Below are 22094 nucleotides of genomic sequence, written 5' to 3'. Positions count from 1 at the left end.
AAATTACTTTTGTTGGGAAAGAATCTGGTGCTAAAATAAGTGATATGGAGGTCTCAGAAATCAAAAAAGGGAGAGACTGAAGAAGGGCTAGGCCTTATTGTCAAATATTTTCGATTCTTCTCTCATAGTAATATGAGTAATATTCTTAAGGTCACAAAACTCCATCTCCATACCATTTTATTGTTTGGTTTTTTTTAAGTTTTACATACAAAAATATGCATGACACTTCAGATGTATATCGTTATGTTTGTGAGAAAAGAGGATGCAGATGAAGGTTACATGGAAGCACGATTTGCAGAAAGGAAACGTCTATTTTAGAGAGAATATTCATGTAAAAAGAAATGTATATTCAAACAGTAAATTAACACACAGTAAATTTATTAGTAACGTATGTTTACCTTTATTCATAGAATTCGTGTAGTCGTTTATTGCCCTTATACCAGCGTGTATTAAAACGTATCGATTATTTTGAAGCGTCAAGGCGGAAGTGTGTCACCATTTCCGTGTTGTTGATTGGTCGGCTGAAGCACTCGTTCGCTTTTGGGCGTGAGGGGAACCAGACGTTGCTGACTTCAGCAGCGACGAGGAGGCAGCGTGTCACCACCAGTTTCACGAGAAGAGTAAGGGACAACGCGAGGAGAAACAATGCCCCGTGTTTACCTCGGACGGTTAAGCCACCATGTCCGCGAAAAGGATGTTGAAAGGTTTTTCGGTGGATATGGGAAGCTACTTGAAGTCGACCTTAAAAACGGGTAGGTATTACGGCTTTGCAGAGTTAGGTTTCGTTGCTGGCATTGGAACAATCTTGCCACACAGATCTTCCCCCAAATAACTGCATTACCTAAATTTAACTCTGTTTAGTTGTTATCTGCTCACCTTGAAAGGCTAAAACGAACATATACACGCAAGGTTTTGTACTGTTTTCCATGTGTTTTCCTCCTCCAGCTCGCTCTCCCGTGTGGCTGGTGTCGCGTGGCCAACATGGCGCCTTTGTGTTTGCTACCGCGCGCAGCTAGCAGGCCCAGCTAATGCTAACAGAGCGATAACAACTCAACGGCTCAATTTCCCGCTGCCTTCAAACTTTGTCGTCACTCTTGCGCACTTTGTGTTCATATTGTTTCCTTCTGCCTTTTTTTCGCCTCAGATATGGGTTCGTGGAATTCGAGGACAACCGCGATGCCGACGACGCTGTCTACGAGTTGAACGGGAAGGATCTGTGCGGAGAGCGGGTGGTCATCGAACATGCCCGCGGCCCTCGGCGGGACAGAGACGGCTACGGTGGGGGTTCTTGGGGTGGTGGTGGTGGTGGTAGTCGCAGTAAGTGCAGTCTATTACAAGATACCCTCTCTTCCCTTTGCCCCTGGGGTGAGGTGTCCAAGTGGACTGCACACAGAACTGTTTTGTTCAACACTCAAGTTAAGATCTTTTCTTCTGAAATGTGAAGTTCAGGGCCTTTCGTCAAGGTCCGTGACCAGCAGGCAATTATCACACACTTATCTGAAAGCATGTGCGTTTTAAGGTGTAAAGAACTAAAGTTGATTTTAATCCTCTTAATGTAGTCACACGTTATATTTCATTTTGTACTTCAATTTCTGAAGAGTTTAGCATCAGTTTTAACCATTAGACAGCCTAAGACCTGCTCTTTTAGTGATTATTGGCCTCCCTTTTGCTGCTTTATCAGAAAGGAACCAAAAGTAAGTAATCAGCAAGTTGGAGCCACCAAAACACAATGTCCACGCCGCAGAGCTGGCATACATTGCAGCAAGGACATTTAACATGACAATTTTGGATGTGGTATTTTTCTATTTGTTCTACAAAACAGATTTTAACACAAGTAACTGATAACAGCTGCAGTCGTTGTCTTTAGGGGCTAGAACAGGACTTTTTATGTGACATGTGAATTTAAAATGTTGGTATATACATTTATTTTATATTCAACATTAACATAAGTCCTTGCTGTTTCAATTTGAAAGAGTCCAGTTGCGGGCTGAGGCTGAGAGTCCATTGAGGCTAAAGATGACTGGCTAAGATGACTGCCTGTCCCGTTTGGCCTTGGCTTTCACCTTACAATGTGTGTGTGACCTTTGCCCCTCCCCTTGATCCTTGGCTGACCTAACCGGAAGCCATGATGACAACAGCCTTTTGCCAATAGACCAGGGGCGATGGTGAGGATTGCCATTGGTTTTTATGTTGACAGCAAACATAAGTGGAGCAGCTCTAGTAAAGACCTTGCAATCAAAAACATTTTGTAAGTGAGACAACTGGTAAACAACATTTGAAACTGTCACCAGACCCAGTATCAAATACTCGATGACAGGTGTATGTGTTTCAAATTTTAAAAATTTCATTACTCTGTACTTGAGTATGTTAAGTATCATATTGCTGAAAACAGAAGGTCTTTGCAGCAAAAACTGAGGATCCATGCAGTGGCTTTTAGATCACGTTTGAAAGTGGGATATGGGGGACTTAGCCCTTTTTTTTCTTTTCTTTTTTTTTTTTTTAACTACAATTAAACCCCCTGGACTTGTATCTGGCAAACCCAACGTCTGTCTATTAAAGAACCATGGTCACTTTGTTTCATTTTAGTCTTGTCTATTGAAAGGTTTTCTTACTATTTCATTTGGGTTTTGTTGTAAAGGCAGTGGCGGCTTCAGCAGCCGAAGTCGCCCTGGGAGGGACAAGTATGGACCTCCAGTCCGTACAGAACACCGTCTCGTCGTGGAAAATCTGTCCAGCCGTTGCAGTTGGCAGGATCTCAAGGTGAATGACTCAAGATAAATCTGTGAATTATTGTGGAGTTCACCTGCTCGTCAATTTATAGAGAGTGAGACGTTTTAATTTTTGTCGTCCTTCAGGATTTTATGCGCCAGGCAGGGGAAGTGACGTACGCTGATGCTCACAAGGAACGCCCAAATGAAGGCGTAGTTGAGTTTCGGTCCCTCTCGGACATGAAGAGAGCCATGGACAAGCTGGATGGCACAGACGTCAATGGCCGTAAGATTCGTCTGGTGGAGGAACGGCCTCGTAGACGAAGGTCTTACTCTGGTAGCCGTTCAAGGTGAGAGTAACCTCTGGTTGCAAGTGTTTTAGTGTTATGGTGGTAAATAAAGATATTTTAGTGCTGTCTTAATAAAGCACAATGTTCTTTTTTTTCCTTTTTTTTAATGCATGCTGTCATCAACAGGTCACGCAGTCGTCGTCGTCGTTCCCGCAGCAGGAGCCGCAGGAGCTCCAGAAGCCGCTCCAGATCGCACTCAAGGTAATTCTAGTTCTAGTCTCATAATAATAATAATAATAATAATAATGATGTTTATTTGTATTGCACCTTTCTTAACATAGTTATAAAGTGCATACACAGGCATAAAAATACAGTTACAATAACAGTAGTGCAACATTATAAACAACAAAAAATTAGTTAGTAAATACAAAAGGAGCAATAAGAGCATGGATGGACGAGACTGCTACCTTTGGGGATTTAAAAGGCCTTTTGGTAAAACTAGGTTTTTAATTAAAATTAGTGAATGTGACGTCCTTGGGGAGGTCGTTCCATCATCTGGGAGCATAGATGGCAAAAGCCCCTTTCATCCTTGGTCACCAGCCTAGACCTGGGTACAACCAATAGTCATGTTTGAGGACCTGGGGTCACCAGCTGGGTTGCATGGAATAAAAAGCTCACTGATGTCATTGGGAGCAAGTACCATGAAAAGCCTAAATTAACAATAACATTTTAAAATCAATTCTTAGTTTGACAGGCAGCCAGTGAAGAGAAGCTAGAACTGGGGATATATGTTCCAATCTTCCAAGTGTAGTGACTTCAGAGCCGTCAACAGGAACACAGTTATTTTTGAAATGCGTTTCTCTGCACGGTTAGGCCTTTCATCCACACGTATCTGCAGTTGTAGGCTCCTGAAACCAGAGTTTTTTTTTGTAACTGGAGTCCAGGGCAAACTTTTTAACAAGTCAGGAAGAAGACAGGAAAATGCAATAATCCCTTGTCGGCATTGTAAAATGTCAGTGTGTTACGGTAAACAGTAAGGTGCGTCCATTGAGACTGGTGGACGTGACCAGTTGATTGAGTTGCCGTGGTGGAGGGGTTTTTCAAGACACTAGCGCCTTTGAGCAACTTATCAGCTTTGTGTTTGCTCGATGAGCTTGTATGTCGCTGTGCTTTGACGTTCCACTTTTAGTTGAATTTAGTTGATTTTGTACTCCTGTGTTTCAGGAAGCAGTAACTCCACTTCGCTGTCAGTACACACAAAATAATCTGAAAAAAATCTGCCCTCCTTACGTTCGCCATTGTTTTGCCGGTCATGAATTTTTCCAGCCTTGTGAACTGGCTAGAATGGTTTTCTTGTCACGAGTGGTATTGACACCTACTGTTTTGGCATGCGCATTACATTGCTAGGGGTGGATGTTGCGGTTTTACGTGGATGGAGATAGTTTTTATCACACCATTGGTGTGGATTTCTTTTGTAACCAGAGGCCAAAAAAGTTTGGTTTCAAAAATACCAGCGTTTGTGTCGTCATGTGGCATTAATTAATTGTCTTAAATTAGAAAAGTTAACCAAAATCATTTTGTTCTTATTTCAGATCCCGCTCCCATAGCAAGAGGAGGCGCCCTCACTCCCGCTCCAGATCCAGAGGAAGGAAGACTGGGGAAAGCAACTCTCGCTCTCGCAACCGCAGGTCCCGCTCTACTTCCCGCAAATCCAAGTCTCGCTCTCGCTCCGGCAAGTCCCGGTCTCATTCGGCAGAACGCAAGTCCCGTTCCAAGTCCCGTTCCAAGTCCCGTTCCAAGTCCCGTTCCAAGTCCCGTTCCAAGTCCCGTTCCAAGTCCCGTTCCAAGTCCCGTTCCAAGTCCCGTTCCAAGTCCCGTTCCAAGGTGAAGTCGGAGCGCGACTCTCGCAGTAGATCCAAGGAGAACGGCGGGGAACACAAGTCTCGCAGTCGTTCGCCATCCCCAATGGAGAACGGGAAGGAAGAACCGGCGGCCAAATCTGCCTCACGCTCGCCGTCCCCCCGTGAGGATGACTGGCGCTCCAAGTCGAGGGAAAAGCGATCGGCCTCACGCTCCAAGTCCCGTTCGAAGTCTCGTTCAAGGTCTTGTTCACGGTCAAGATCAGCTTCTCAGGATTAGAGGAGCATGAGAACAGAGTCTCTTTTTTTTTTGTCATTGTTGAGATCAATCTCAATGCTGTACATATTGAGCTGTGTCATCCTTCTGGCTTGTTCTCCGTCTTAAGCCTACTTTTCTCTCCTGACTCTAAAACAGGTTGTGAGTTTCATAGGAGATTCACAATGACGGGGACACATTTTGAAATAGCCTGGATTTCACCTAATTGACCCATTTTCTCTTTATTGACCCAAAAAAAGCTCAAAGTACCAAGTGCTTAAAACTTGAGCCGCATATATAATGTTGGGCTGATTTTTCAAATTGCAGCTTTTTTAAAAACAGAGAATCCATACAAACCCTGTAACTAAGCTAGTAAAGTAGCATTTACATACAGCAGCTGCTGAATTTGCTGTGTCAACATTTGATTTCTCTAATGTCAGTGTCTTGCAGTGCCTTTCTACCAGGAACTGAATCGTGCTGCCCAGCTACATGTCTAAAAGAATCTGAGGGAGGGTTTTGTGTCGTACATCTGGTCCACACAGTTGGCATTGAAACAACGTCTTTTTACCCCTTTTTGTAAATAGACAATGTGACGAGCATCAAACTATTTGGTTTTGATTTCAGTTTTTGGACAGTTGCGCAGGTAACTTGTTGATGGACACATGTCAGTTCAAGGTTTAAGGCCTGAAACTGAAATGATCTCCAGTTATCTTTTCTAATCCGCTCTGCTCCGGATGCGGCACTGATTGTCCTTTTTCCTAAGTTAAACCGAGGGGTCATTGGTTTTGTTTTCAAACCCCTCCTGCTTTGTTTCAAGCATGAACTGAAGTTGATCCACCTTGATTGGGTGTTGTTGCTGAGATCTTTTAAGGCTTTGCTTGTATTGAAAACCCCCTACCCCCAGGTTTCAGTTTGGATTTTGTTTTCCGCACACGCTGATATGAATTCAGACCGATTACCTTTTTTATTCTATGTTCAATAAAGATTCTTAATTATGGCATTGTGTTGTGATGTGTCTATGTTGCAGAAAATCCTCTGCAGTTTCGACTTGACCTATTTTCAGTTAATTATATAATAAATCCATTATTGACGAAAATAAACAGGATGAAATTTGAGAATCTTAATTTAAATCGACTTGATTCATGAAATTAACCCAATTTTCGTCACCCAATTGTCCTGACTTATTTGCTCTCCGCGACGTTATTTTGGCACGTTTTAAATGTCAGTGGAACGGTTTATATAGCGGTCTCGGCGTTCTGCTGGAACCAACGAGCGGTGACTGTACCGGCTTGTCGAGCATGCGCAGTCGGCGCACCGAAGCCGCAGGAGATCAGCGCTGGTAAGCCAAATTTCAGTTCCGAATTTAACTGCGAGCTCGGATAGATTCCACGTTTAGCAACATTCCCCACCTGATTCAGTTGTGTTCGACCCGAACGCCTTTAAAATCCAGACGGTGTTAGACGTGTTATTTTTATATTCCTAGGTGAAGCCTTTTTGGCGGTCTTGGAATTGACAACCACAAAGCTGCTCGCCTTCACATCGCTTTTTTTTTTTTTTTTACAATGGCACGCGTTTAATTGCCTGTAATTGTATATAACACTTGTCAGTGATGCAATTAGCAGCGGCGGTTTTTGCGGCATATCTTGTCATTTTTTTTGAGAAGTGGAAAGCTTTGTTCATTCATTTCAGGTGAGGCCGGAACGGTTGACAGGCTTCGTTATTTCTCCATAAATGGTTTTTCTCTCTCCCTCTCTCCCTCTCTCTCTCTCTCTCTCTCTCTCTCTCTCTCTCTCTGACTGGGTTTGAGACTCTCCGCTTTCACACATTTCGCGTCGCTCGGGGCTTTTCACATCCTCCGCCATTTTATCAAAAAGGTGCTCGGCGGCTTGGCGCGCGCGCGTGCGTGCGTATTTTTTGAGGCTGGGGGAGCGGGGGGTCGGCGGGTGGGGGGTTGTCTGATAAAAAGTCATGCGGGGTCATGGCTGTTGATGGAGGGAGGCAACTCTCATCTGCAAAATGGCAGCAGAGGGTGCAGTTGGCGCGGCTGTCTGCGGCTAAGTAGAAACTTCGCACACAGTGTTTATATTAATCCCCACGAGTCTCAGCCTCAGGTATGTGGCGCCCCCCCCCCCCCCAAAAAAAAAAACAAAAACAAAAAAACAACAAAACAATAAGGCCCCGATGATGCTAGTGTAATATACAGCTGTTGATCTTTGTCACTGATGTTTAAACATAGTATGACCTCAACCAAAATAAGCAAATGTACGTGTGTGTTTTTGTCGGTTAAATTGTAGTCTGCTTCCAAAATCTGACACTTGTAATGCTGCATGTGTTCAGTTTACCAAAATGGGAGCTGAATCCCTAAATAGTGAAAATGAATATCAGATATCTGATGGTGTCGAAAGATTATTATTTTTTCAGTCATCAATTGTTGACGCCTTTTGTTGTGGTTTACTTATAAAAGTGGATCAAAAGGTGATGGCATACTAGTGTACACATTTTGTTGTCTTGAAACAAGAATATTTACAATATTTCCATTTCATCATGTTACAGCTTTCGCGTTATTTATGTAAAGTATCTGAGTTGGTGAAAGCTAGTAATTATGACGCTATCGAAAGTGAAGGTTATGAGAAAAGTGCTTTGTTTGGTCAAATTTCTTTGTTTTCATTTCATTTTGTTATAGTCCCAAAAGCATTTTTCCACACAGTGTTTTTAAAATGCAGAAGGACGGTTATGCAAAGGGGGCACTGGGCCACAACAACACACTGTTATTTCTTTAAAATGTCAACTTTTCAGACCTTGAACACACACACACACACACACACACACACACACACACACACACACACACATCCTTCTTTCATCCCGCCTATGCTGTGCTCTCCAGCACCCTGTGGTTGAGGACAGGGACACCGCAATGAGTGCCAAAGTGAACGTGGAGGCTCCGCCCAAAGAACCGGACCCCGTCCCTGCGGACCAGCCTGCCCCGCCCCCGAGCGAGACTGTCCTCATCGCTGGCAGTGACAGCGGCGTGGCCAAGAAGGCCCCGCGACCGCAGCCCCACACCACCACAGCTTTCCTCCTGCAAGGTGAGCAGCTCTCATGATTTCTTTTTATTATCATCATCATTTTCAGATCCAAATTTTCCAACTTGAGTCGAGCAGCCTCGCACCGTTAGATGTGACGTGACGTGACGTGAGTTCATCTGGGAAAGATGTGTACACTGGAATAACTTCACTGCCACCGTCAAATGTTCTCTTCTGTGAATCCTGTGGATTTGCCCCAGGCGGCAGTAGCTTGCATTAGTGCGCTTGCCTTGAGGGCTGATGCGACTTGTGTAGAGAATAAAGAAAGGAACCCGGCCTTAACTTCATCAACTGTTGCAGCTCGAGGCCACAGGATCAAGGCCGTACGGGGAGCTGCTCCTCGTGGAACTCATGGAAATCTCCTGAAATTCTCCAAACAAAATTCCTCCTTAATTGTGTGCAGAGATGATTTGCATGGCTAATAATGTTTTGCGCCATGTTTGTTGTGTGCGCATCTGGTTTACTATTTTCTTTTCTACTTTTGACAAAACTTTCCCGTTTGTCAAACTCAGTTTTTGCAAGTATTTTCAGGCTTGTGAGAATGAACACAAGGAACTAAGGACTGAAACAGCAGCGCACTTTGATCTTTCTGTCAATTTGAATGCACCTCTGCACACAGCCCCAGCTCCAGGCCATCACAAAATCGAGGTAACTCCTGCCGTTGCCATGGGAGATCCAGGGAAAGGAGGCAGGGCCAATGAGACGGTCACTTCCACCCTGACAGCACAGGTGGGCGGTGCTTGCAGCATCGTCCACGTTCTGGAGTGGAAAGAGGGGATGGCCATCCTGCCCAGCAGTAACCTCAAGGTGAGTCTATGTTACTGTTTTTTTTTCATTATTTCTTACTTTTAAAGTAATTGTTCAGAAATTTGTATTTTTGATCTTTTGTTTGTTGTTGAAGCAGTTTTTTTTTTTTTTTTATCTTCAGTCTCTTAAGTTTTTTAAACTTTTTGACACATTGTTATGAGTTTTTCCCCAACAGCCAGATTAAATCTCATTAGTCTTGTGTAAAAAAATAAAAAAAATAAAATTGTTATCATTAAGCAGGAGCAGACAAAATAAGGGGGTGAAATTGGGGTTTGAAGTGGCGCAGCCAAGAAAAATAATAATAAACATACGAAGAACAAACGGGTCTTTCGCCTTGCGATAGACCTGCTCTGATTCAGAGCAGGTCTATCGCCGGGGCTCAGTCCCAAATTACCAAGTTCTGTGTTTTTTATAGGGAATAGACAATAATTGTCATTGACATTATTTGTCAACAGATGATTTTGTGTTTCCTGCAGATCAAGGAATTTAAAATACTTGTTTTGAGGCAAACACTGTTACAGAATCTCATTAATCAGGTTAACTGAGGTCACACAAAATACTTTAAAAAAGTAAGTCAGTTTTAAAATAAATGCTATATATATTGTATACAGACTTATACATATATCTATATATACATATGTTTGTGTGTGTATGCGTATATATTTACACACACACACACACACACACACACACACACACACACACACACACAAACTTATTTTAGGATTGCTAAATCTGACCTGGTTTCTTGTTTTTCTGCTAGAGATAGGAGCTTATAAAACACACTGCGAGTCACATTTCTACCGTTGGATCCACTGATGTGTGTGTTTGTGTGCATCTTGCAGTTCTGCGTAAGTGACGTGGGAACACTCAGCACACTGATCAGCCCGGGGAGTGCCAGCACCACCACTGAGCCGGCTGCTGGCACTTCAGGGAAATTGGGTGACGCAGAAATCGCTCCAGCAGACAAGACAGGTACAGTCATGGTTGCATAAGAAATCTGGGGCGCAACACAAAACAGTTCTTCAGGCAGCAAGAATGTTATGTTTCTTTGTTTCCAGATAAATGCATCATATTTTTTTTTACGTTTAAAGTGATTATGTTGTTTGCTGTTGATAGTGACAGAAAGCCTGGTAAACCACACCCCAAAACTGACTGTGCGATTGAATTTGCTAAGCATTGCGCCCTCATATAAACCCAAACGCACCAGACTAATTCTGTGTTTTGAAATGTGATTTAATTTTTTAATTTTTTTTCTAAGATAAGAGGCAAAGGAAAGTTGCACCTTCCACCAAAGTAACTGCTGAAAACTGCTCAAGTGGTGCATTACTAGATCTAAAACTTCTTCTCAGTCAGGAGCGAGTCCATCCAGATGTTTAACCATGTTTTACTTGGTGAGAAAGTCATGGGTTGGGGGACAATTCCTTGATCATTTCAGCACAGCAAGGATTAGCCGCGACTGTTTCAAACAGCTTTTTAATTTGACTTTTAAAATCGTTGGCTCTATTATTATCCTCTTTTTCCTTGAGTTGCTTGGCAACTATACTTATTCATACTTATTCCATTCTACTTACTGACTAACACTTATTCCAAGCTACTTATTCTTTTGTTTTTTGGCCTGTATTTTTTTGGGGGGGACTGGAACCACAAGTTCTATAACTTGTAACACCATGTTTCTCCAGCTGCTCTGCAACAAATATCAATGACCATTAACAATGGCAGACTTGGAAAGTTGGGGGAAATATATCAGAACACTTCCCCAACTCGTTCTGCAAAATGTGCAGGCAGTTGAAGTAGAAGAAGCCTCGGGGGTGAATTAGCAGTGCACATTGAAAACGACAGGAAGGAACTCCAGAAAGCACTCTGGCTGTTCTGTTAGCTGGTGCTGCTGGTGTCAAGGTGGTTAAGAACTATTACCTATTTCTATAAATGGCTGTGATGTAATTAGAGGTACTCTTAGATCGTGGCCTTTTCAGCCCATGTGTGTGTGTGTGTGTGTGTGTGTGTGTGTGTGTGTGTGTGTGTGTGTGTGTGTGAGAGCGAGAGAGCAAAAATGGGCAATAATTGCATCAGCTTCAGCAGAGCTCCTCTCGACAAGTGAAGTCGACAGGGCTGCAGAAAAATCACACAGACATCACACAGACGCAACAGCTGCATAAATTCAATGAAGGAGATTGCCATCGATCACTGCTCATCATCCCGTATCCAGCGCAACACCACGGCAGAGAGGCTGAGAGGACTTCACAGTGGAATTTACGTCACGTCTGTTTATTAGTCATGGATGTGGATCCCAAAAGTGCAATTCATGTACTTAAACATCATCAGTCTCTTAAAAAAAATCAACTCTTGGTCTTTTCTTGATGTATCAGATGCAGCCACTGCTCTGGTTGCCGTCAGGGCTGCTGCTCCGGCTCCTCCTGCCGCTGCTATGGAGCCGGAGAGGTTGGTGTCGGTGAAACCTGAAGTCCAGGTCAGTGCGGCGCCGCCCAATCACGAGCCACGAGCTCAGAAGACCTACGCCGAGGAGCTGCGCAGGGATCCGGTCACTGACAAGTAAGAGTTGCAGCCCCACAACCCCCCTCCTTCCTCCCCAGTTTAGTGCCTTATTGGTGACAAATCTTTGTTAAAAGTCCCCACAGTGTGTCTCTGTGTGTCTACCGCTGGGTTACAATCCTATAAACTCTTCCCTTGTCCTCCCCTGGGCGTCTTGAAGGAGGAGCATCAGCTTGGAGAAGGTACCAGCAGGCGGGAGGGTCTCCTCCCTCAACCCGGACCACCTGAAACCCATGAGGAAGAGGAAGAGGAAGGAGTACCTGAGTCCCTCAGAGGAAGACTCCGACATGGAGGGAGCGGTGGGTCGGTGCTTCAGATGCCACTGTTTTGTCCTTCTGCTAAATATAACGCTTGTTATATGTTTTTGTAGGATGATAAAATGGAGGACTCCAAAGCTGACAGCAGACACATCAGAGGAGGTGAGGCACTTTTTTTCATACTTGCCCTCTCGCACACAGAGAGACAGAGGTGGCGCTGTCGAGAGAAGTTGAGTTAAGGCTCCCTGCATCCTTTTAAAAAGCTCTCTGGTGCCTTTACTATATGATGCCCACTGATGTAATTCTATGTTTTATTTTCCTGAGTATTAACTCACTTATTTCTGTGGACAGGCCTATTGGAGCAATAAAGGCTGCGTTCAGACTGCAAGGCGAATCTGATTCAAATCAGATTCCTTCTCAAATCAGATTTTGAGGGCTGACTGTCCACACTGTTTTTAGCAAGTGTCCAAATGGGATCCGGCTCTGTTCTGACTGGGCCACATTATTGACCCATCTGACAGGTTGCTGCAGCAACGACGTCGGAGGCGTTTGGAGGCGTTCAGACTGAGACGCATCCGTCCAGATGCCAGTTGAAACTACCTCCTAAAGGTGGTTTCAATCCGTTTAGCAAAAATCAGATTTCATGTGATTTCTGACTGTTCAGACTAAAAAAGAGCCATCCGGTTTCAATCTGGATGGGCTAAAATCGGATTTTGGCTGACAGTCTGAACACGGCAAAAAAAGATTTGATTAATTTTGTAGCGGTGCTGGAGAGGAGATTTAGGGGAAGACGGTGGACGCTCTGCATGTTTTCTGTTTTACGCATCTCCATAAAGTTACAGAAGCAGCAGCTCTCAAACACTCCCAATAGATTTCCTGTTCAGACGTTGTTTCACTCACACTATGTAACAAAGTTGCTTTCTTTGTGTGTGGCCATAGCTGGAGACAGCAAGACAGAGCAGTGGACGTGGGCTCAGTATTTGGAGGAATGCAAAGCTGCTGCCGCGGCGCCCAACAAGCTTTTCCAAGAGGTTTGTGTGAATAAAACATGGAGGTTGTGGCCTCTGCATAGGCTGGTGCACAAAATCACTGCTTACTGGTTGGATTTGCTGAAACCACATCTGCAACGCTTGCCTCACCAGTGCAGCACTGATAAGAAGCCAGTGTGGGAAGTGAATTAATACAAGACAAAGGGGATTATTTGCCAAAAGCAGATGTAAACTGTATGACCGGGCTTATTAATATTTTATTTCAGAGTTATAAACCCTGGAATAAATGCTGCAATCTCTGCTTGGTTTTTTTCTCCGCACTGATCTAATTTTCCCATTAAAATCGCTCATCTGAAGTTGATTTGTCTCTATGATGTCTGTAATCTGCATCTGAACTATTTCCTTCTGTTCTTCCCTCTTGTGTTCAGTCCCAGCGAGTGCCAACAGTGAAGAATGGTTTCAAACAGGGGATGAAGCTGGAAGGCATCGACCCGCAGCATCCGTCCATGTACTTCGTCCTCACCGTTGCCGAGGTGAGTCACACGTCCGTCGCCAGCCGTCCACGGATCTCAACGCTCAGGTTGTTTAACTGAGAGTTTGCGAGCCGCCAGGCGGCCGCTCTCGACCAACTCGGCCGCTGCTTCCTTCTGTCACGCGAGTCACGTGTCGTGTTGTGTCGTGGTCCAGGTGTGCGGCTATCGGCTGCGGCTCCACTTTGACGGCTACTCGGATTGTCACGACTTCTGGGTGAACGCCAACTCCCCCGACATCCACGCTGCAGGCTGGTGTGAAAGCACAGGACACAAACTGCACACGCCAAAAGGTCAGAGGTGACGGCAGTCTGGAGACCACCAGAGACTAACCAAACAGAGAATTCAATTCATTACTATATTTAGTGTTGCTACATTACTATATGCAGTGTTGTTGGGATTACTCCATAAAAGTAATCCAACTACTGAGTACTGATTACTCCTTTAAAAAGTAATCTAATTACCTCTTTAACTACTTTGTTTCACAAGTAATCAATTGCTAATTACTTTAGTTAAAAAAAGGATAAAGTAACAGTTGCTCGGTGCATCTTTGAAATTCCAAATATCGCCTCTGTCCTCTTGCTGTCTGAACACAAACTGCACATCTCACAGAACTAACTCATGCACAGCAATGGTGCCTTTTGCACAGCCCATAATGTTAAAATAATTAGAAGCACAGTAGTTAAAAGATCTCTACTGTGCAGAGTACTGCTGACTTACTTGCAAACATGGCTTTCAGCAATTTATGAGGTTCGACGCGGATATTTTCAAAGTTCAGAACGTCTTGTTTCCTGCACATAACGTAGAACAAACCATAATATTCTTTGATTTAGACGAGATGAACTCAAAATACTGTTTGTATTTCCAGCTATCAAACGCAATCGCTGTTATTTCTTTTGCCGCCATGCTTGTTTGATATCAGTAACGTCGCATGCACGGCTGCATCATCAATCTGAGACATCATTGTTTTCGATTGTTTTTCTAAATTTCAGACATTTTGTGGATCATAAGACATTTTTAGCTCGCAAGATATTATTCGGAAAAGTAATGGAATCGTTATTTGATAAAGTAATTATGACACAATTACCATTTTTGCCACAGTAATCCCATTACATTACTCTGTCAAAAAGTAGTTTAATGATTAGTTAGTAATAGATTACTTGCCAACACTGACTATATGTGACAAAAAAAAACAACCTGAATATAAGATATAAGATATGACATATGCTCATTCTTTGCATTTTTTGTGCATTTCTTTTCTGCTTATACAGACATAGTGCATCTCACCGGTGGGGGGTAATATATATTCACCAAGGCATTGTTCACTCTGTAGCCAGTCCTGTGACACTAAGTTGTTGACATGTTTTCCAAAGTGTCCATCTTTTTCATGTCTTTCTATGTCCTTTCTTCAGGCTGTAAAGAGGAAGAATTCACTTGGACCAACTACCTAAAAATGACAAAAGCACAAGTGGCTCCCAAAGAGGTCTTTGCCAGTCCAGGAAGGGTAGCTGTCTCTCTACGACAAAACCACATGACACAGCCCGAAGCTTTGCTCTGTCCTCTCCACGCACTCTCGTCGTCTCACCACGAACGTGTCTGCGTTCTGTTTAGATTGACGTGAAATGCGGTTTTGAGATCGGAATGAAGCTGGAAGCGGTGGACCGGATGAATCCCTCCCTGATCTGTGTAGCAACGGTCACTGACGTGGTGGACGAACGATTCCTGGTGCACTTTGACAACTGGGACGACACGTATGACTACTGGTGAGCTTCAAGTAGTTCATTTACTGCGTTCAAAAGGTGACATTTGAACACAGTTTTAATCTGTTAATGTAGAGCTTTCTATTAAAGCAATGTCTTTCACACAAGCCATTTATTAAGTTGCCCTGAATGACTTCATATGCTTGAAACTGTGTTTCTACGTTTTAGTTTGATGAGTTTTATTTTTCTTTATCTTTTACATAAGAAAATGAGATTGCTGTTGTGTATGTGTAGGTGCGATTCCAGCAGTCCGTACATCCACCCTATTGGTTGGTGCCAGGAAAGAAATCTGCCTCTAACACCACCTCAAGGTAACTTTGGCACCTCATTAATTATTCAGTCTTGCGATGGTCCAGCGGCTGCAAGCTTCTAACAATAACTGGATTTATTAAGGATTTTTTTTAGACATTGGGCAGCTGCTCTGCAATGCTGATTCCTTCCTCATACAGACATAAACACAAGTTTAATATTTCTTTAAAAATTGTGTCTGCTTCAGATTACCCAGACCAGGCCCGCTTCTCTTGGTCTTTGTACCTGGAGGAGACTGGCTCCAAAGCAGTGCCTGCTGAGGCCTTCAAAGTGGTGAGCACAGCAGATGAACACACTGTTTAGATGTGAATTCACAGTTTGCTGTTGGAACATTTACACGCCCAGGGGACGGGGTTACTTTGTACCGAGCGCTGACAGAAGACAGCAGTGGTGGTGGAGACGCAGCCAAAGTCAGGAGGCTGAGCAGTTGGCCAGCTGGAGTGGGCTGGCTTCTTGGAGTTCCACTCACATTAAGGAGTCTGTTCTGTGAATCTGTGAGCGAGAAGGATTATTGCCAGTTTATAACTCATGCAGCCATCATGATATTAGCACCTGTGTTATTTATGTGTAAAGAAAAAATGCGGATGATCCCAGTTTATTCTTGTAACCACAAGTAAGCCGTCACAAAGTGTTTTATAATGACATTTTAAACCAACATGGTTGTTTTATTGTCCAGGCTGCTGTTGCGCCTGTCAATCAAAGGGATTTTGAAATGCTTATATGAAATCTGGCCAAATAAATAACCCGAAAAGTGCTACATAAACAGCAGTTAGACACCAGAAACTACGTGCGGTGGTACGTAAAAGTGTGTACTGTGCGTACTAGGGAGGTTGACAATTAATCGATTATTGATTAATTGTCGATTAAGAATTTAATTGATTAAATGAAATTAGTAGAAATTAATTTAACTTTTTTTTTTTTACACAGGTAGTTAATATCATAAAAACAGTATAGTGGCAGGAAAGAGCAACTCACTTGTTGATACTGTCATAATATACTTAGAACAAGTTACTTTAAACAACTTTAAAAAAAAAAAATAAATAAATAAAAAAGAAGTGACCCATTAGAAGTCAACTTAAAGTCAGAGGATAAATGTTTAGGGTGTTTTTACTGTTCTCTAATGTAAATATGGGTCACATTGGAACCCCAACATTATTTAAGGGTTAACTGATGTCTTCCTTACACATTTTTCATTGTGAAATTTAGGTTCTCAGGAAAAATCCGCACCCATCAATTAATCGTTAATGGATCGATCAGGTCAATCAACTAACGATTAATGAATGAATCGATAACAACACTCCTGTCCCCAGCGTGCAGCCCATGGCTTCCAGCCTCAGCTGAAGCTGGAGGCAGTGGACAAGAGGAGTCCAGGGCTCATCAGGGTGGCCACAGTGGAGGAGGTGGACACTCATCGCATCAAGGTAACACTGCACTTCTATTTGTATGGGGGCATGAATGAGCCTGTGTGTGCAGGTATGTTTGTCTTAATGTCGGCGCTCCGACCCGGTTTAAATGCAACGTATCAAACTCGTCACATGCCCCCCCCCTTCCCCGGCACGCTGTTCCCACCCAGGTCCACTACGACGGCTGGAGCCACGTCTACGACGAGTGGATGGACTCGGACCACCCGGACATCCACCCGGCAGGCTGGTGCGAGGCGACCAGTCACCCGCTCAAAATCCCACCGCGCGACACCAAAACACAGCAGCCGCACGGTAGCAGCTTGGCCCTTGTTTCTGTTTAAATATGAACTCCGAACTGATTAGACTGCACTAGCCGTCCCGGGGTCCTGGGGGTGGGAGCAAAAGGTACAGCAGGGGATTTGCTGTTCAGGCCCCAACGCTGCGGAACAAACCGAGAGAGGAGGTCAGAGTTGCAGAGTCAGTAGCTGCGTTTCCATTACCCGTAGAATTGCGCAAAACCTAAATATCGCAATAAAAACCGGGTCATGGAAACACCTGAACGTTGAAAAAACCTCTCAGATATCGCTAAAAGGTTTCAACGCTCTCATGAGGTGGTTTTTCAGACCTATTGATATAGACGGATATCGCAAAAGCGCCATGGAAACACTTTTTTCGCGAGACAGTGGAGACATTTCAACCCACCGCCACCGATTAACGGCCCTTACTCCTGTCCGCTCTCATCCACACGGACTCTGAACTCTCACCCGCTGCCTCCGTCTCCTGATGATCACGGCAGCGGCAACAGCAGTGGTGACAGCTGAAATAGCTGCTCCACAATGCAACATGCTTTGTACCTCCACCCTCCTCCAAGTGGGGTCTCGCGGGATGAGATTTGACGAGAATTATGGCTTATGCGGTTCGGGGCCTTCAATGGGAACCACCTGCAAATCGCAATTGTACTTTGTCGAAATTTTAGAAATATGGCTTTTATTTTGGGAAAAACTGTGATGGAAACGCAGCTCCCTGCTCCGCCGCTGCCTCTCTCCTCTCCGGACTCATTTACAGCTTGTAGAAAAGCTTCCAGCTGATTGTTTGCTGCTCCTTGCCTGTTTTAATGTGCACTACAAACTGCTCTGTTGCCCTGTGTGACTTGGTCATTCATTGCTACACGAGTGGCTGTGCTTTTGTTTTGATGATCTGTTTTCTTTCTTCGAGGTGTGAGGGAACCTCCAGCTACTGGCCAGTCCACGTACTCGTCCTCCGTCCCCTGCAAACCCATCAGCCACCCCAGAAACAACAAGTACAACTTCCACAACAGGTCAGCAAAAAAAAACAAAAAGACAAACATAGTCACGTCAGATTCAAACAGAACAGTGTGCAGGAATAAATGCAGGTTATGTTCTCCTCTTAGGAAATGTCCCACGCCGGGTTGCGACGGTTCGGGTCATGTGACCGGCCGCTTCACCGCTCACCACTGCATATCCGGCTGTCCGCTGGCCGAGCGCAACCAGGGGAGGCTGAAGGCCGACCTGTCGGACTCAGAGTGCAAGAGGAACCTCTTTTTTGGCCAGAGGAACAAGAAGAACCATTACCGTGGCAGGTTGGTGTGTGTTAGTGCGTGCCTGCGTGCGTGTTTGAAGATGTTCTCGGCTCTTAGATCGAGCTTGTTGCCTGTTTTCAGGATCGGCCGTCCTCCTAAGTACAGGAAGAACCAGCAGAGGGAGTACCAGAGTGAGTTTTCAGACAACAGTCAGTGCACCCGACTTACCTAGAGCAGTGTTTCTCAACCTTTTTGAGCCACGGCACATTTTTTACGTTTAAAAAAATCCCCCACCAACAAAAAATAAAATAAAACTACACTTTTTAACCTAATAATGACAATATAGTATCTTCATTTATTGATACTCAATCTGTTCAGATGCACACAAAGCTGATATTCTGTGAGGAAAGTAGGCTCACATTCCATCTAAAGCACAACTTGTTTTTTTTTTTTTTAGGGCAATTAAGTGAAATTTGATCATTTTCACAGCACACCTGACGTTATTTCACGGTACACTAGTGTGTCGCAGCACACCGGTTGAAAAACACTGACCTATAGCATTTGAAACCCACATCATAATAACCAGCGGAAAAACATAACAAGCTGTTGGTAACAGACAGTTATAAACAAGTTATAAACCTAAAGAGCCGTTACGAATTTAGATGACTGATCCAAGCGGCTGTGTGTGTGTGTGTGTGTGTGTGTGTGTGTGTGTGTGTGTGTGTGTGTGTGTGTTTGCGCCTGTGTGTGTGTGTGTGTATGCGCAGACCTGTCCTCCGAAGGCATGTACCCGTCACTGTTCCTGTCAGCTCTGAGCTCTCAGCCCGACCGCACGCTGTCTCTGTGCTGGGAGCAGCACTGCAAGCTGCTGCCCGGCGTCCAGGGCATTCAGGCCAAGCAGGTTGCAGCGTGGAGCGTTGACGAGGTGAGAGAATCTCACGCAACACACACGCACACACTCACACACACACATTTCCTCTGTGGAGCAGCCTTCCCTTCACTGCCTCTTCTGGTGCTGCAGGTCTTCAGGTTTGTGCAGAATCTTATCGGCTGTGAGGACCAAGCGCGCATCTTCAAAGATGAGGTGAGAAAAATGATCATTTTGGTTAAAAAAAAATACATATTTTAATAGGAGACATTTATTTTAAAACCCTTGTGTTGTGTTGGATTGCTGACATGGGGATATTGCCAACTAAAGGATAGTTTTGATTTATCTTCTCCTTTTTATAAAAAAAAATCAAGTGAAATATTGTGTATGATCATAAAAATAATTTCTTATATCAGTAATTATCAAACAATATTAATAACATAATAATAGTTATTCTTATTGTTAGTAGATGTACTAGTTGTAGTAGCAATGCATTAAATGTTCACATGATTGTAATTGATTATGGTGAATAATGGCTAAAGGAAAAATAATAAGACATTAGAACAAACTCTTTAATCTTGGAGTTACGATAAAACAACGGCGGCTGTGTGTGGCCAGATGATCGACGGCGAGGCCTTCCTGCTGCTGACTCAGACCGACATTGTGAAGATCATGAGCATCAAGCTGGGCCCCGCCCTCAAGATCTCCAACGCCATCCTCATGTTCAAGAGCACAGACGAGGGACTCAAGTGACGCCTCCGTCCCCTCGCCACACTCCATGCGGGGACTCCCACATCCCCCCAGATCATAATGTGCCAACTTCATTCTGTTGCAGGGACCAAGACCCTGACCCTTTTTCATGTGTTTGGTGTCCAGTATCCATCAGAGAGGGTGGGGGAGGGTGGGCTTGGGGGAGTGGGACCAGGAGAGGCAGACTGAAGGCAAAGACGTTGTTTTTAGGTCAAATATGCGTGACCGAGTTGAGGTGGAGCTGCTTTAGAAGACCAGCGCCAGTGTTTCCTACCTGCCACTGTTCCAAACAGAAGTGCAAAGTTATCCCGGCTTCTGTTTCACGCAGTGAAAAAAAGTCTTTGCAGGAGTTTGAAGACAATGTTCAGAGAAGAGAAGGCGAGCTGAAGGTGGGAGCGTTGGGTTTTTTTTTCGGTTATGTTTTGTTTTTCCTGCGCTGACAACCCACCTCTGGTGCTTCTGCGGTTAATGAGCCATCGGTATCCCAGCCATACGGGAGATACAGGTACTGCAATCCCTTCCCCCATTGGTGCCAAGCCTTAATGCAAGTGTTTGCTCGAGAGGCGAAAACTCCTACTTTTATTTATTTATTTATTTATTTATTTGTTTTTAAAGCGAGGATTAAGGTCAAAACACTTGGATCAAAAGCTCCCAACAGAAGCAGTGCTGGAGTTGCAGGGACAGGTGAGGAGAGGGCATTGTGAGATTATGACGGTGAGAGTGAGGAGGCAGGAGAGGAGGCCTGTTAGCCTGCTGGCCGTTTAAGAAGTGAGGACTTGAGTGCAGTAGTACAGGCTGCTCGGGAAGCTGCCACAAGCTTCATCTTTTGTGCAATAAGATGACCCCCCCCCGACCCCTCCCCATCTTCCAAGCTAACTGGCTGATTATTACACTGCAAAGACTGACATTTGAAATTGAAGTCAACAAGCTGCGGCTTGTGCTGTTGACGCTAATCTAAAGAGGCCCCGGCTCGCAACGGAGAACGAAAACCTCTCCGGCCTTGTTGTGATTACTCACGAGTATTGGCGTTTTATTTTTCTTTCTTTGCCTTTAAATTCTCAACACTGCTGTCTTAATGCACTGTTAATACAAATGAACCAACTCAGCGAGATACAGGAAATGCAGTTCAAACTGTCATCACACAGAAAGTGCTGAAGGACAGTGAAGTTTTTTTTGCATCTTATTGTAAAGGACAATTTGTATGGGTGTTTTTAGCACTTTCTGTGGAACCTGGAAAGGAAAATGTTTTCCCCAGTTGGTCACTAGAAAGTGCAAAAAATCCTCTTCTTTGGCACTATAAATACGGATTTGCAATGGTGTTCAGCGGAGATCCTCCGCGGTGAAAAGCGCTCCGTGAGACGTTTACATTTGAAGTCAGGGTTTGTTCGAAGACGCCGCGTGGTTTTGCTTTGCGTTCGGGGGTCAAAGGTTATTTTTCTCTGAAATGTTCTAAGGGCTCTTGGAAAATGGATTCGCTTGTGTGTCTCTCTGGTGGGATTTATGTGCGCCAGCATTGGGAGTGTGTTGTGTGTGCGCGCGCGTGTGTGTTTTAAGATAACCATAGATCACAAACCTCATTCTGTCCATGTGAATTAATAAACATCCAAAGCTGTCTTGTCTCAATAGATGCGTTTGCCTCTTGTCCTATTTCAGAGTTCATGCACACACACACACACACACACTTGCTGTGCCCGTGCAGCCGCGTTGCATGTGTTCTGCTATTGACTATAAACGTCCTTTGCTTATGTCACACCCCCCTATCGACCGTATTGTCGTCAACAGCTGACTGTGGTGGCGACGCCTCGTATCTTGTCCTTTCTGCTACTCGGGGCTTGACTTCCTGTTTTAGAGGCCAAGGAATGAATGTCACTGACAACCTGCAGCCGCAGGCAGGGAGACGGAAAAATTAAAAGTTGTTATTTTCTTAAAGGAGAAGATCAGATTAAAAAAAAGAAAGTGGTCAAGTAATATCCTTTAGAAAGGGGGATGCGCTATTATTTCCTTTCAAAGTAAAAGCATGTGCACAGCATATGCTCATCAAGAATACTAGACTACTTTTTTGTGGCAGTTATTTAAAAAAAATTTTTTACCGAATTACCGAATATTACTGGATTAGCTATTTATTTAAT

General features: G+C 44.1%; 2 protein-coding genes and 1 long non-coding RNA gene across 8 annotated transcripts; 2 read left to right on the top strand and 1 right to left on the bottom strand.

The window, feature by feature from the left end:
• The first annotated feature begins 537 nt into the window (after window positions 1-537).
• On the top strand, window positions 538-6113 carry LOC142888162 (uncharacterized). 3 transcript variants are annotated; one of them, XM_076026226.1, is made up of 6 exons: window positions 538-752; window positions 1145-1278; window positions 2639-2760; window positions 2856-3058; window positions 3185-3259; window positions 4591-6113. In XM_076026226.1, exons 1-6 carry the CDS (start codon window positions 646-648, stop codon window positions 5135-5137), a joined length of 1188 nt encoding a protein of 395 aa, XP_075882341.1. In that variant the 5' UTR covers window positions 538-645; the 3' UTR covers window positions 5138-6113. The 3 variants fall into 3 exon arrangements, with proteins under 3 accessions (XP_075882341.1, XP_075882339.1, XP_075882340.1); XM_076026224.1 differs by having other exon boundaries at window positions 1145-1311; XM_076026225.1 differs by having other exon boundaries at window positions 539-752; window positions 1145-1284.
• A 105-nt stretch (window positions 6114-6218) lies between these two features.
• On the top strand, window positions 6219-21590 carry l3mbtl1 (L3MBTL histone methyl-lysine binding protein 1). 4 transcript variants are annotated; one of them, XM_076026220.1, is made up of 22 exons: window positions 6219-6452; window positions 8001-8202; window positions 8819-9006; window positions 9852-9981; window positions 11376-11559; window positions 11720-11858; window positions 11930-11978; window positions 12756-12847; window positions 13234-13338; window positions 13493-13628; window positions 14748-14839; window positions 14947-15098; window positions 15330-15406; window positions 15592-15677; window positions 16715-16825; window positions 16978-17119; window positions 18023-18125; window positions 18201-18407; window positions 18489-18538; window positions 19115-19272; window positions 19369-19431; window positions 19834-21590. In XM_076026220.1, exons 2-22 carry the CDS (start codon window positions 8031-8033, stop codon window positions 19966-19968), a joined length of 2571 nt encoding a protein of 856 aa, XP_075882335.1. In that variant the 5' UTR covers window positions 6219-6452; window positions 8001-8030; the 3' UTR covers window positions 19969-21590. The 4 variants fall into 4 exon arrangements, with proteins under 4 accessions (XP_075882335.1, XP_075882334.1, XP_075882333.1 ...); XM_076026219.1 differs by lacking the exon at window positions 6219-6452 and adding an exon at window positions 6511-6802; XM_076026218.1 differs by lacking the exon at window positions 6219-6452 and adding an exon at window positions 7087-7224 and having other exon boundaries at window positions 18219-18407.
• LOC142888169 (uncharacterized) lies at window positions 15162-19256 on the bottom strand. The gene is made up of 4 exons (XR_012926662.1): window positions 19117-19256; window positions 18162-18502; window positions 15763-15896; window positions 15162-15667 (listed from the first exon to the last, which is right to left on the bottom strand). It is a non-coding gene; the product is annotated as an uncharacterized LOC142888169 (long non-coding RNA).
• Window positions 21591-22094: the final 504 nt, after the last annotated feature.

Source organism: Nelusetta ayraudi, unplaced genomic scaffold (genome assembly GCF_046127955.1).
Source record: "Nelusetta ayraudi isolate G7.1 ecotype Tasmania unplaced genomic scaffold, CSIRO-AGI_Nayr_v1 ptg000019l, whole genome shotgun sequence".
NCBI classification, from domain to species: Eukaryota; Metazoa; Chordata; class Actinopteri; order Tetraodontiformes; family Monacanthidae; genus Nelusetta; species Nelusetta ayraudi.
The sequence above is the reverse complement of the archived record's forward strand: the minus strand, read 5'-3'. Positions and strand labels throughout refer to the sequence as shown.

Excerpts from the sequence above, each read along its gene's own strand:
- LOC142888162 (XM_076026224.1), top strand. The coding sequence starts at position 646 with ATGCCCCGTGTTTACCTCGGACGGTTAAGCCACCATGTCCGCGAAAAG. Across the intron at positions 753-1,144 it reads GAAGTCGACCTTAAAAACGG|ATATGGGTTCGTGGAATTCG; the intron begins GTAGGTATTACG and ends TTTTCGCCTCAG. Across the intron at positions 3,260-4,590 it reads CGCTCCAGATCGCACTCAAG|ATCCCGCTCCCATAGCAAGA; the intron begins GTAATTCTAGTT and ends TTCTTATTTCAG.
- l3mbtl1 (XM_076026216.1), top strand. The coding sequence starts at position 7,102 with ATGGAGGGAGGCAACTCTCATCTGCAAAATGGCAGCAGAGGGTGCAGT. Across the intron at positions 15,407-15,591 it reads GCCTCTAACACCACCTCAAG|ATTACCCAGACCAGGCCCGC; the intron begins GTAACTTTGGCA and ends TGTCTGCTTCAG. Across the intron at positions 18,539-19,114 it reads CCAGCAGAGGGAGTACCAGA|ACCTGTCCTCCGAAGGCATG; the intron begins GTGAGTTTTCAG and ends GTGTATGCGCAG.